General features: G+C 47.1%; 2 protein-coding genes across 3 annotated transcripts; both read right to left on the bottom strand.

Moving 5' to 3' along the window:
* Positions 1-148: 148 nt before the first annotated feature.
* NPHP1 (nephrocystin 1) lies at positions 149-11926 on the bottom strand. 2 transcript variants are annotated; one of them, XM_063152708.1, is made up of 20 exons: positions 11858-11926; positions 11597-11661; positions 10764-10824; positions 10233-10369; positions 9698-9896; positions 9412-9513; positions 8841-8932; positions 8681-8720; positions 8315-8399; positions 7641-7735; positions 7228-7356; positions 6384-6458; positions 6005-6115; positions 4981-5063; positions 4014-4090; positions 3641-3740; positions 3419-3531; positions 2091-2164; positions 1946-1990; positions 149-563 (listed from the first exon to the last, which is right to left on the bottom strand). In XM_063152708.1, exons 1-20 carry the CDS (start codon positions 11924-11926, stop codon positions 285-287), a joined length of 2031 nt encoding a protein of 676 aa, XP_063008778.1. In that variant the 3' UTR covers positions 149-284. The 2 variants fall into 2 exon arrangements, with proteins under 2 accessions (XP_063008778.1, XP_063008780.1); XM_063152710.1 differs by having other exon boundaries at positions 3641-3737.
* Positions 11927-12537: 611 nt separating this feature from the next.
* MTLN (mitoregulin) lies at positions 12538-13342 on the bottom strand. The gene has a single exon (XM_063153366.1). It carries the CDS (start codon positions 13340-13342, stop codon positions 13166-13168), a length of 177 nt encoding a protein of 58 aa, XP_063009436.1. The 3' UTR covers positions 12538-13165.
* Positions 13343-13357: the final 15 nt, after the last annotated feature.

The following is a 13357-nucleotide window of genomic DNA, read 5'->3' as shown; positions in this document are numbered from 1 at the left end:
TTAATTGGAAGCTGCATGAGAGGAGGAAAGGGCTACCTCAGCTTTGGCAAAGTATGACACCTGACATGGCTACAACAGGTAGTAACAGGCAACCAGAGCCTTGTTTAACGCTGCAAAGTTAAAAACTTAAAATACAACTTCCAGTAGATAAACAGATAAAATAATTTTAATCTCTCTCAAAATCTTAATTGTGCTAAAATATCCATTACAATTCAGCTCCTGCACAACCTCTTTGGTAAGAATTTAATTTTATTTTTACCATGTCCTTAGAGAGCCTGAATTTTTCATTCTCCAGGATTGTTTTCCCTCACTTCTCCTAAGAAATCATAGGCCAGCTCTGAGATGTCAAAGGCTCTGTGGGTGTTTTCTGATGACAGCAGGTACTCCAGGGAACCATCTTTCTCCTGGCTCCTCTTCAGGAAGTCATGGATCACCTTCCAGCGAGACAATTCCACCTCCTCCTCAGCCCATCTGTAGCTGGGGAGGGAGGTGGAGCAGAGCAGAGGGAACACAGAGTCGTGGTACACCAGGACAAATGCAGCCTTCAGGAATTCTTGATCTCTCTGCAGACAAGAGTGGTGAAAATACCTCAGTGCCAACATGTGGTGTTGTCAAGCACTTTCCAAAGTATTGTACATGGGAAAAAACCCCAAACAACTCATTCCCAGTTCCTAGAAAAACAATGGGAAGAGATCTGACCTTCCTAAACATGCATCCGTTATCTTGGATAAGCCTCCAGTATATCCACAAACCTGAACTCTGCCAGCCTTCCCACAAACTACAGGCACTGAGAGCCCCTTGCTGTGGGGTATTTATATTCCTTAAAAGCAGTGCCACATGCTCCCTGCTCTGGAAACCCAAACTCCTCTCATTTCCCAGCTGTCCTAGGTGGAGCATGGCTCTGAGCCCGCTCCTTGGAGCCAGAGCTGATGCTGCCCCTGGGCACTGCTGTCCCACTCTGTGTGCACGGTGTGACCTGTGTGCTCCCCTGTGAAGATCAGCTTGGAAAACCCAGAGACAAAGGATCAGCCTGGTCAATTATCAAACCCATGGGAAAGATCCAAGTCCAGAGTGTCCCAGCCCCAGGAGCGCTGTGCCTGGCAGGGAGCGTTTCACAGCTCAGCCTCACAGAGCCACACCAGGGGTGAGCCCTCAGCAATCCTCTCCTGGGAGTGGCACATGCCAGTCAGGTAGAACTGGATGCTTCTGGGAGCCCAGGGAGTTGCCAATTCTGTGAGCAGATCTGCTCTCCTCTTGGATGAATGGCCCTGACAAAGCTGCTCTGACTCAGCGGGTGTTTGTTCTGCGTAAACGGGGAGCCATCCTTGTGCATCAATTCAGGAGCATGCACAGGAATGAAATATCCCACTGCTGCTTCCAGGAAATCCAGCACTGAGAGGCAATGGCTTTCTCATTCAGTTCCTGCAGCTGCTCTCTGTCCAGGGGACAGGATGTAGGACAAGGTCAGGGTGAGCCTGGGGACAACCAGGTAAATTCTCCAGCAGTCTTTGTGCCAAAACATGGATCACAACTCTCTAGGGTAGGGAGATCTCAGGAATTTAGGGGGCCTTTTCCCAGGCAGATTGTGGGAGGACTGAAGCTCAGAGTTTGGAGGAGGGAAGATGATTTTGTGGGCATACACAGCCCCTTTTTGTATCCATGACTGTTAGAAGCACATCTTGACAGGGAGCCACTCTGGGTACCAATCTCTAACAGGTAACCCCTAACAACACTGAAATAAAGTTACAAGTGAATTTAATTTTCCTCCTGCTCCTGGTTTACTGTTATAAATCTGGGTGAGAAATGTTAAGAACTGCATTTACATATATCTGTTTTCTAAATAGCTGTATGATGAGAGGAAAAGCTAAGCAGCAATTGCACTGGCAGGGAGCAGCTAGATGGAATTACCCTGAATATATGGAAAGAAAAACCTGTGGTTTGTTACCTTCTCAATTCTCTTCAATGTTCTTTCTTTCTCTGCCCAGGCACTCTAAAATGAAATGAAAAATCAGAGCAAGGCTGGAGAACTTTTCTCCCAGGACAAAAGAAAAACTCAAATTCAGCCTGGAAATGCTGACAAGGTAACATACCCGAAGTGCATCCATCAGGTCTGGCTGATCCAGGAGTTGAGGGAAAGTTGCTAGCACAGGATTACAGATTAAGTCTGAAACAGAAAACAAACACATTCAAGGCTAAGGAAGAATCAATTTGCAAAGTATTGGCACATGCAGGTATTCAGCACATCCCCTCCTGTCAGGTTATTCCAAAGGGAAAATGAGCTGTGACAGTTCTCCAGAGCAGGGAAGGTAGAACTCCCTAAAAACTGTTCTGACTGCAGCCAATCCTCAGTGGCTGAGAGAGTTAAAGCAGGAGAGGGGACACACAAGCCCCAGTGCTCTTTATTGGGAACATCAGTAAACATGAACCCTTCCTGATTTACCTGCCAGAGGTGTTTTCCCTCATTTCTGCACCTGCCTTTTTTACACACAGCTGCAATTGTGCTGCTTAGTTTGGATGTTATGGATAAAAACACTTGGGTTCTACCTCAGCCTGGTGTGGCATTTTAGGAGAACCAAGGACCAAGTGCACGGTGAATTTTCCCAATGGAGCACATATCCCACTGCACAGGTGTCCTGGTGCTTTTTGGGTCACTTCCATGAGAAATCACTCTGCTCCTGTGATTATTTTAATTAATGAGACTGTGGATAAGATTCCAAGTGACGGAGAGCAGGGTTTTGGCTGAAGTGTATTCTTTATCATGTGATTTCAAATATTGAATGTACACTTGTCCCTTCACCTTGAAGCTGATGGTAAGTTTGGTAAACATGAAGCATTTACTAATGCCCAAACATTTCGGGGAAGAGAGCCAGGACTGATGACTTCTGGGAAGGAGCACAGACATTGTCAGTTGTTTATTCCCAAAGTGATGGTGGATTTTGAAATAACAGGAATCTTCTTTTGTTGCACAGCTACCAGAACAACTCCTGGGATAAAGCCTTGCAATGGCTTCACACGGAGTCTGAATCCAAAGGGATGCAATTTAACTCCAGGAGAGGTCATCAGCCTGATCTACTGTCATAAATTATTCAGATCAAATCAGGTAAGTGTGGCACCTTACACCTATATAAATTCATATGTAGTACAGTTAAGAAATGTAATTTTTCCTTATTTCAAGTTGGTTTTAAAATGGAGAAGGCTATGAACTATCATTAGTTCTGTTGAATAATCAGGGCAAGACACTGAGTTCTAAATCCAGAATTCTCCAACTTTGTCTCTCCCTACTGTCAGTAAGTAAATAATAATTAAAAACTAAAAATAAAGATGATAACTTAGCCTGGGTGCCAAAAACATCTCTTACCAAAGGGAGACCTGGCAAGAACCATTCCCTGGATGAACCTGATCTTCCTGCAGTGCTCACCTGTGCTCTGCATGCTCATCCTGTCCTTCAGGAGGGCATCTCCAAGGATTTGCCGATAAAACACCAGGAGATGGATGTAGCACATGCCCCCAACTAATGTTTCAGGGAGAAAACTGTTGGGAAAATAAGGGACAGCAGCTGAGGTGTTCACTGCAAACACTGCAGACTCCTCTGGGCTATCTAGAATATTTTTTTTCATTTTATGGAAGCACGAGGACTCACTTCAGGATGTCTTTTGAGTGCACACTCGGTGACTTCACCTTCACCAGAAGCATAGGCTGCTTCCTGAGGCTCATAAACTGCTGAAAAACCCCAGAGCCTGCTGCAGGAAGAGAGCCCAGGTTCACACAGTCAGTTTGAAACAACAGTAACAATTATATTACAAAATTGGGCATTTCTGTGGTTTGAGAACTCTTTCGAGTTTAGTAAGCCTGGTAGCACTCAGCTCCCCACAGCCAAGGCAAAAGAAGATAAATAATGAAATGCATGCAAAAATAGAAGACACAAACCCAAGCCAGGCTGTGGGGACTGTTGTGAAGGAGATGCAGCATCAATCACATTATTATGTTTATATTATATTGAAAAGAAGCCAGACCTCTCCTCGATATTGATGGGTCAACCTCAATGCCTCTCTCATAGGGAGTTCCACCACTCAGGACCAGCTCATGCATCCTGCCAATAAAGATAAATTTGAAGCCTGTATGATATTGGGAATTCAACTATTTTTGGAATTTAATTGTACTGGGAGGTCAATTCTTTTAAAAGCCATTAACAACATTGTTTCTTTTCCACAGCCCAAATATTTTTCTTGCATGGAATTTATCAATTGTTTCTCTACAATGGTTTTGAGGAATCATCACTTCAACAATTAAAATCTTTCAGATTTAAAATTTGTTAAAGAATAATGTAACCCCAGTTCTGCCAAGAGTAAGTCACTGCTGAAACAAGCATGAAATTGAATCTGTAATACCGTCTTACTTAATGAAATAATAGAACAATATTTAAAATATGAGACTTAGAAGAGATTTAGAGAGTTCTAGAACAGTAGAGGTGTCCTGTGGGTATTTTTTTTGAGCTGTAACCCAGATAAATTCAGAATACATACACACTATATATATAAATATATATATATATATATATGTGTGTGTGTGTGTGTGTGTGTCTACCAATATTTGGCAAAAACAAAGTCTTGAAAGTCTGAGGTACAATGAATTATTTCTGTCAATAAACAGAAAGTTTTCCTACATTTAATATAATAAAAATATACACACTTCATTATTCTTTCAGATGACTGGACCCACTAATCATAAATCATAATTCCAAGAGCAGTGAGAGATTCATTCACAATAGCTTCCAGGTCTTGGGAACCAGTCTCCCAATTTCCACCTGGGAAAGGGATAATGCAGCAAAGAAGAGCCAGAATCCCAAAGGATTGGGCTGGATGCCCCCTGCCCCAACAGTGTGTAATTATGAAAGATGGGCTTTACTCTCAGTCTAAACCAGATGTATAAATTACATCTGTGTGTAAATACAGGGAGAGCAGGAAAAGGCAACAAACTCACTTGGAAGGAATAGGAATCCCACTGGAAGTGAAAAGCTTCAGAAAGGCCCAGCCACAGCTCAGCTCTCCTCTTTCACCTGTTGACTAGAAAAAAAAAGAGAAATGTAAATTATTTGAGCAGCTGACCCAGAATGAGTGACTGAACCACAATTAATTACAGTAACCACATGAAAATTGTTGTAGTTATCCCATTTTCCTCTTTCACCTTTGTGTGTTCAAAAATCACAGTCTGCCTTCTCTGAGGGTTGTTTTTCTGGCTTTACCATCTATTGTCTTACTACCTGTTGTGCTTTCCAGCAGCATATCCCAGATGGACAGGCTCTATCTGTGTAAACTGGAGCTGGAGACCACTGCCCATGCTGCTGAAACAGTTAAAACTTTAGTTTTCCAACTGTACAGGACATTAGTCTGAAATAAATCACAGAGATGGAAAACTGCAGGAGTGAGGGGAGAACTGGTCCACTGTGATCCCATGGCATGGGATCTTTGGCATAAATGATTTCAGTGTTGGTACAGGGACACTCATGTCCATGAGCCAGGGGGATTTTTATTCTCTAATTAGGGATATTGTCCCATCAGAGAATCCCAGAATGGTTTGGGTTGGAAGGGACTTTAAGGATCATCTTGTTCCACCCCCTGCCATGGGCAGGGACATCTTCCACTATCCCTGGTTGCTCCAAGCCCTGTCCAACCTGGCCTTGGACACTTACAGGGATCCAGGGGCAGCCACAGCTGCTCTGGGCAAGCCACAGCCTCCCCACCCTCACAGAGAAGAATTCTTTCCCAATATCCCATCTATCCCGGCCCTCTGATAGTGGGAAGTCATTCCCCCTTCTCCTATCATTACATGAGATTGTGAAAAGTCCCTCTCCATCTTTCCTGTAGGCTCCTTCCAGGTAATCGTATTCTCCAATCCTGTTCTCTAATGAGGGATATTCTCTAGTCCAATTCCCTGACTGGGATCAGCTGGTTCCCTTCATAAACCTGCCCTTGGAGGGATTTCCAGTGCACCTCCCCACACTCACATTGCACTTGTACGTGATGCCAAGCTCAAACAAGATCCCAATGTCCGCAGACAGGGAGCTGGACCTGACAAAACAGTCACCATCAAGCAAGCTGGGTAAGATGCCCATCACCTGGTACAGAAAGAAGGAGGAGAAAAAAAAAAAAAGTTAATATACTTATAAAAAAAAATCTTGATTTTTAAAGGCCATCAAGCACATCCCTCACTCAACACAAGATCTCAGACCCAATCCCAATCCATATAAAAATGAGGAGAGAACAAATTCCAGTCAAAACCTTGCTCCCCTTATTGTCTTTCCATGGAGCATAACTGTGCCACCAAAGAACACTTAGTGACACTGAAGGAAGAAGCTGTAAACAGCCAGGGGCTGTGTCACCTACCCTTGGAGAAAAGGTCCAAGTTTGAGGATTTTTAGGCAGCCACGTGGCTCTCACTGTGTGAATGTTACTCAGCACCTAAAGTGGGGAAAAAAGCTAAGGTCAGTTTTTCTGGAAAGCCCTTTCAGAAAGTGCAGGGTTATCCCAGATGGATCCAACACTGCGCACAACCAAGACAACTGGAAGAAAACTGCTGGATAATCAGGGTTTTGTTTTTACAAAAAGCTGCTCTGCACACACCCAAAGGAACAGAGGATCAAGGGCACATGGAGGAATCTGCCCCTGACCCAGCTGCTCCAGGCCCATCCCAGGAGACAGATCAGCCCAGGAAACATCATTGCCAGGAACACAAAGGAGCCAGGAGGCACAATGGCAGGTGGGGGACCCGAAATTAGGGACTCAGAGAACTGGAGCTCCCACCCAGCCCCTCCCAGGCCACCCAGCACAGCCCCAGGGGCAGGGTGTGACTGTCACCCTGAGTCAGGAGCAGCTCTCTGCCTCACCTCACTCTGCTCTGGGGCATCCTGGGGCTGCACCTGATTTACCACGAGAGGAAAGCAGAGGGGAGAAACCAAAGGCAGAAAAAGGGAGGGGTCCAAGTGCCTTGTGGAGCACCTTGGGTGGGAAGCTTGGCTTGCCTGGCCATGCCCATCAATGCAGTCTGGCCTGTTTATCATTCAGTTCCATTCTTCTGGGCGAGTGGGCTCAAACCAGACTCATCTGAGCATAAATTAAGCAGCTTGGGAGGTGTGTGTGTCTCTGAGACAGAGAGGAAGCAGAACCTGAAGGATGCTGGAAGCTCCAAACCTCCTGCAGTCCCTTTTTGGGAAGCAGACACGCTCCTTACCCGGCTGCCATCGAAGAGGCAGAGCCGGACGTGCCGGCTGAGGACGCGCATGCCGCTGCCAGGGGGAGGGATCATCTTGCAGCTGCATAAAGTGACAATCAGGGACACTCTGGTGGCTCTAGGATGGATCTGAAACACAGCAGAAGGAGGATTAAACCTACAGGCCCTTCTGCACGTGGTCTCATCTTGTGTTTGTGGATTGAGGTTATTCTCCCAACCACAAACCCAGTGAGAGGCCGCAGCAGGATTTCTTCACAAGCCTTTAGCTCTGCCCCAAGGATCTTTTAGAGACAGACAGAAGGTCCCAGCAGAAGAAATATTTGCACCAGAAGTGGTGTAAATTAAGACATAATCACCAGCCAAAAGGAAAGAAGGCAAATAGAGTTTGTGTCCCCCTTAGCAGCAATGCTCACAGTATTTCTCTCAGAGTTCCACACCAAGTCTTTGAAAGCCAGCTGGGATGGAGTAAGTTTGGGTTGCAAGTAGTAACTTGCTCGAAATTCTTCACCTACAACAAGAGTAAATTTAAACACTCTTCATTTTTCAAATTATCTTTATTGTGCCCAAAAGGACAACACCCAAAATTCATGTCCAGTTGAATGTTTGACTAAACAAAACTATGGAATTATCTGTCATGAGCACTGTCTGCTATTTGTGAGTGTTCTGAAGTACTTCATCTCAAAAGCACAATAACTTAATTTTAAAAAGAGATTAAACAGCTTTAAACAGAAAGACTAACAAAACATGAGATATCTTAATGTATTTGGTGAAGAGACTAGAAAAGACCTTTGAGAAAAAGGGAAGATTAAAATAAAATCAAAAAAATCAGAATTTCCTGCAAAGTCAACAGGAACAAACTTCCAAAGAGGAAACTCTCTGAAATCACGAGGAAATTTGTCGGGATTTCACATTGATAAACTGAAATTTAAGGGAAAAAAAAATCTTTTATACATTTTTTAATGGGTCAAACATAGCCAGTTAGCCAATTAATTAAAATGGAGCAGTATGGATTGGGGTCCAGCAGGCTGGTGACAGGGTGAGAAAGCCTCCACAGAGACCTGAGAATCCTGCCAGGTGAGATCCCTACCTTCCTCCAGGAGCTGGAACAGCATGGATGGGCGAAACCCTGCAGGAACTGCCCCTGTGGTGGTCAGCACCTCCACTGTGTCATTCTAGCAAAAACAAAGGAAAAAAGAAATTACTGGTGCTGATATTTACCAGCAAAATTCATCCTAAATTACAGCTCTGTTTACAACCAGAAACTTGACGTATCAGTCACCTCTTCTGAAGCATTTTTGTGGCATTTCTTGCTACCAAAAACTCCCAAAACACAGATGTTAATTAAGAACAATGGTCTTTGATACGAGGCACACTGTTTGGGAAAAGGCACAGATTTTCTACAAAATAATGAAGATTATGGCAGGTGAAGCTGCCCTGTAGGAGGGGCACCTACCTCTACAATGGCTCGGACAGCACTCCAGTGGGAATCTGTTCTGGAAGAAAATAGAGGGATTTATAGTACATCCTCACATGAACAAAAATTTAGCCACTTAATGTTGCTCTGTCTCCAAAGGGCAGCAGCTTCACAACCATATCTGAGGCATTCCATTTACCTTTTTTTAATTTCAGCTCCATCTGCTGTTTCATCCACCACTTCTATGTGTTCTTCTGACTCCTCCTGGCTTTCTTCCTCTTCCTTAGGAACCTGGAATTCACATTAAAAATGGAAAAAGGCTTGATTTCTTCCCAGTTCTGTTCTTTAAAATGCTTTCTCCAACCACAGCCCGTATTAATGTCAGTTTAGAATAAATTAAGTAAGTTTAGAAAAGGAGATTTTCACCCTGTGATGAAGAAAATTTTCCCACATTTACATGGACTCCCATTTCAGATAAATTATTAAAACCCCAAATCAAGCCACAGCAGCTTGGAGTCTTCAGAGTTGATCTTTAAGTGACAAAGATTCTGACTTTGATATTCAGGAAACTTCTCTGCCACAACTTCCCAAGGCACAGAAATGCTGCTTTTGATGGATACCTCCAGCCCCATGGACAAAACCATGGGGTTATTTCCAAATACCTGGCTTTATTTCCAAACAACACATGGCATTGTGGCCAGATCATTGATTATAGATCATTAATCTACACAAAAGAGCAGAGGTGAGGACAGAGGTTGCAGCACACCCACCGCAAGGTAGGTCCTGGGAACAAGGCCTCTCTCCCCCTTGGAATTTTCAGCTACCCACCAGCCATCCTCCTTCTTGTCATGTATGAGCAGGATTTCACCTTTCTTTGGCATTGGAGAAAGAGACAGAGACAAAAAAACAGGCAAACATTTAAATGAAAAAGGACCTAACTCCAGTTTCTCCCCAAATCCCACAGCTGGCTGAATCCCAAAAGCACAGGATTTCATTATGGTTACTGCTTAACTCAGAGTGATCTGCAGTAAAAACCCTTTGCAGAGAGATATTTACCACAAATGTGAGATCCCCTTCCTGCTGGGCATCAAAGTTCCCAACAGCAACACATTCTCTAACATTTGGATCATCCAACAACTTCTCCTCATCTTCTTCTTCTTCTTCAGTGTCTTCCTCCTCACTTTCTTCATCTTCACTCTCCTCCTCTTCTTCATTTCCCTCTTCTGCATGAGGGCCTTTCTGGTGTTCCTCACCCCTACCCAAAACAAATCAAACTGTTTTTCAGTATCATTCCCACCAAACTTTCTGAAATGCTGTCAAGCCTCTGCAAGGACAATATTCAGAAACAGCACTTCCATTCCTCTGTTTTGCTCTCTGTCCTGAAGAAACTCCTCCAAACCTTATATTCCAGCCATGGAATATCCAGCACCCTGAGAAAATCCCAACAAGTCATAAATGACTTCATTCCTGAGCACTTTTTTATCCTTCTGTTATTTTTCAGCTAATTAAGGGGGTGAGATAATGATTTTTCAAGGTCCATTCCAGCCATCCTTTAAAAAAACAGTAGCATTTGTATGTTTAAGCTACTCACCCTGGATAATTTCTTGTCACATTATCCTGATCCAAGACAAGAAGGAGTTTCTGCAGCTGCTGGGAGAGTCTCAGCAACAGCTTTTCTTCCTCTTCCTTCCTCTGGCTGTAATTCCCCACCGGCGCAGGCTCATCAGCCTGACAGAGAACCCAACAAATGTCCCAAACAATCAAAGTTCCCCAATAAATTGCTCAAAGAATCAAAGTCCCTCTATAAATTAAGTTTTCCAGATATGCCTTACAAGTTTTCCCCTTCCTGGGCTGCTGTCACACCCTCTTCAGTGACAATTTTCTTACCCTTTCACTCTGCCAAGATGAAATTCTCTGTTTTCACATGGGACTTGGACAAAATAAAGCACTGAGTTTTTAAATTATAATGGATATAAAAAATATAAATTGGAGAGATGACAGGCAGGGATTGTGCAGTGCTGGGCACTGCTCTTGTGAGGCATCTAAAATGGAACACTGATTTTTTTTAAATGCTTTCCATGGTGAATTTTGGAGGAAACCACAAATTAATCTCCATACTTACTTTTTTCAAAGCACGGAGAGCCTTTGTATTCTCCTCCACCAATTCCTTCAGCTCTGTACATCTGCATTGAGAGCAAGACAGGCAGATGCTATTTTCTTAAAATTCTGACCCAAACCACACCTGCTGGCTGAAAGGTGTCATTTTAGGTGCTGTGTGTCCCTTCAGGTTGAGAAATCCAAGCCCAACTAGCAGCAATTGCCAGAATCCCAGAACAGCTGGAACTGGGATGGACCTCTGGATCTCATCCAGTCCAACCCCACTGCTCAGGGGGCAGGATCACCCAGAGCAGGTGACACAGGGATGCATCCAGCTGGGTTTGGGATCTTTCCAGAGAGGGGAGGGAGACTCCATACCCTCCCTGGGCAGCTCTTCCAATTCTCTGCCACCCTCACGTTGGATTAGTGTTTTAATTTATGGCTATTGCTCCTCATCCTGTTGTTGGGAACACCGGAAAGAGCCTGGCACCATCACCTTGGAAATATTTATATGGATTGGTGAAGTCCCATCTCAGCCTTCCCTTCTCCAGACCGTTCTCAGCCCCAGAGGGCTGGGAAAGAGCCAGCCTGGACAACAGGAGCGGGAAGGGCAAGTAGAAAACTGTACGATTAGGAGAGAAAGGGCATGGAGGGAGCGAACACTGCTGAGGGCGCCAGAGGAGAGGGTGAGGGCAGTGCCGGGGCGCTGGGATCAAGGGATTGATTGGGCGCGGGATGGGGGCTCGGGATGGAGGGTCGGGATGGGGTCCGGGATGGGGTTTGGAATGGGGATCGGGATGAGGTTCGGGATGGGGGCTCGGGATAGGGGCTGCGGGATGGGGGTCGGGATCCCCTCACCTCAGCCGAAGGCGCTCCCGCTGCCCGGGGGCTGCGGCCTCGCTCTCCGCCCGCAGCGCCTCCACCTGCAACAGGGGACGGGGCGGTCAGGGCCAGGGGGGACGACACACTCGGTGTGGGGTGAGACATCCGGTATGGGGCAAGACACCCGGTATGGCACCGGCACCAGTACAACCCTGGTGCATCCCCGGCACCGGCCCCAGTACATCCCCGGTGCAGCCCCGGTACAAACCCGGTACGGCCCCGGTGCAGCCCCGGTACCTGTGCCCGCAGCTCCCGGCTCCGGCGCTGCACTCGCTGCAGCGGCCCCCGCGCCCGCCGCTCCGACATCGTCGCCGGGCAACGGGGCAGCCCCGGCGCCGCCGGATGACGGGCCCGGGGCGGGGCCGGAGCGCTCCACGGCCCGGCCCCCGCAGCCCCGAGCTCGGGACGGTCCCTCGCACCCCCAGCAGCCCCGGCGGGGCCCATCTGGGGACAAACGTTTTGTGATCCAAGCCACGGAATCACAGAATAGGTGGGGAAGGCACCTCTGGAGACCCCCCAGTCTGATGGCAGGATCGTTATGTTTGGGAAGGAAGTCCAAGATCAAGACCAAGCCTAAAGGGGCTCTGGGCAGTGCTTTCCCCCCCACCCCCCCATAGATCTGAGAACTCCATAATACGTCCGAAAACTAGCAGCCTGCAATGAATCCCCCAGCACTCCCGTCTCCTAGCGATGAGAAGAAGGAACTTGCTACAGCTACCTTCACAATTCCTTATCCAAAGTGCCAGGAGGAATTCTTACTCCTTTATTATTTCACTTGTTCATTCGCCCAGCCAAAGCATGAGCTCTTTCACCACTTAATTGTCCCCATGCACACCCATAATGGGACTTGTTACATGTGCCCATAAGGCACGTTTTCACATTTATTCCAGAAATAAACACCTAGCAGCACCATGCGATGACTTTTGCTTGTTTATTGTGTTGGCAGCGCTTCCTGGCAAGGGCAGAGCGGCAGGCTTAGAGCCGGACAAGTGCAGACAACCCTCTGTGGAATATGGAAATCCGAGAATCATGGAATCGCTGAGCTTAGAAATGACCTCCGAGATCACCGAGTGCAACCCGTGACCGATCCCCACCTGGTCACCCAGCCCAGAGCACCGAGTGCCACGTCCAGTTGTTCCTTGGGCACCTCCAGGGACAGGGACTCCAAACCTCCCTGAACAGTCCATTCCAGGCCTGGGATCGCTGCTTGCATATCCTCAGTTCTTAGGTTAGTCTGACACAGTTCGGCATCTTGCTTTGTGAAGGGAGGAAGACAAGTCCTGCCATTCCATGGATACTGTTCTCTCTGGCAGCACTGCTATTCCACGGATGATGTCCTTCCCCAGAAGCCTTGCCATTCCACGGATGCTGTCCTTGCCGCTATTCCACGGATGCTGTCCAGCCGCCTATCCCTGCCAGGGACGTTGACCTCCCCCAGCATCGCTTCCCCCGTTCCCAGCGGCTCAGGCAGCGCTCACGGGAGCTCCGGAGGAGCCGAACCCATCGGAGGATCCGCTCGGAGCCCGCTGCCAGGCCATGCCGGGCTCAGGCCGCTTCCAGCTTCTCCTGCGCGGCGGCGAGGCGGCGCTGGAGGTATCGCTGCCGCCAGCGCAGGAAGCGGCGGCGCGCCCGGCCCGCCTGCCAGCCCACGGCCACCCCGGCGGCGAAGGCGGCCAGCAGCGCCCAGCGCACCACCCGCGGCCGCAGCGCCTCCAGCACCATCCCGGGCCGCTCCCG

The sequence above is a fragment of the Melospiza melodia genome, chromosome 3 (assembly GCF_035770615.1).
Source record: "Melospiza melodia melodia isolate bMelMel2 chromosome 3, bMelMel2.pri, whole genome shotgun sequence".
Taxonomy (NCBI): Eukaryota; Metazoa; Chordata; class Aves; order Passeriformes; family Passerellidae; genus Melospiza; species Melospiza melodia.
Note: the sequence above shows the minus strand (reverse complement) of the source record. Positions and strands in the feature narration are given on the sequence as shown.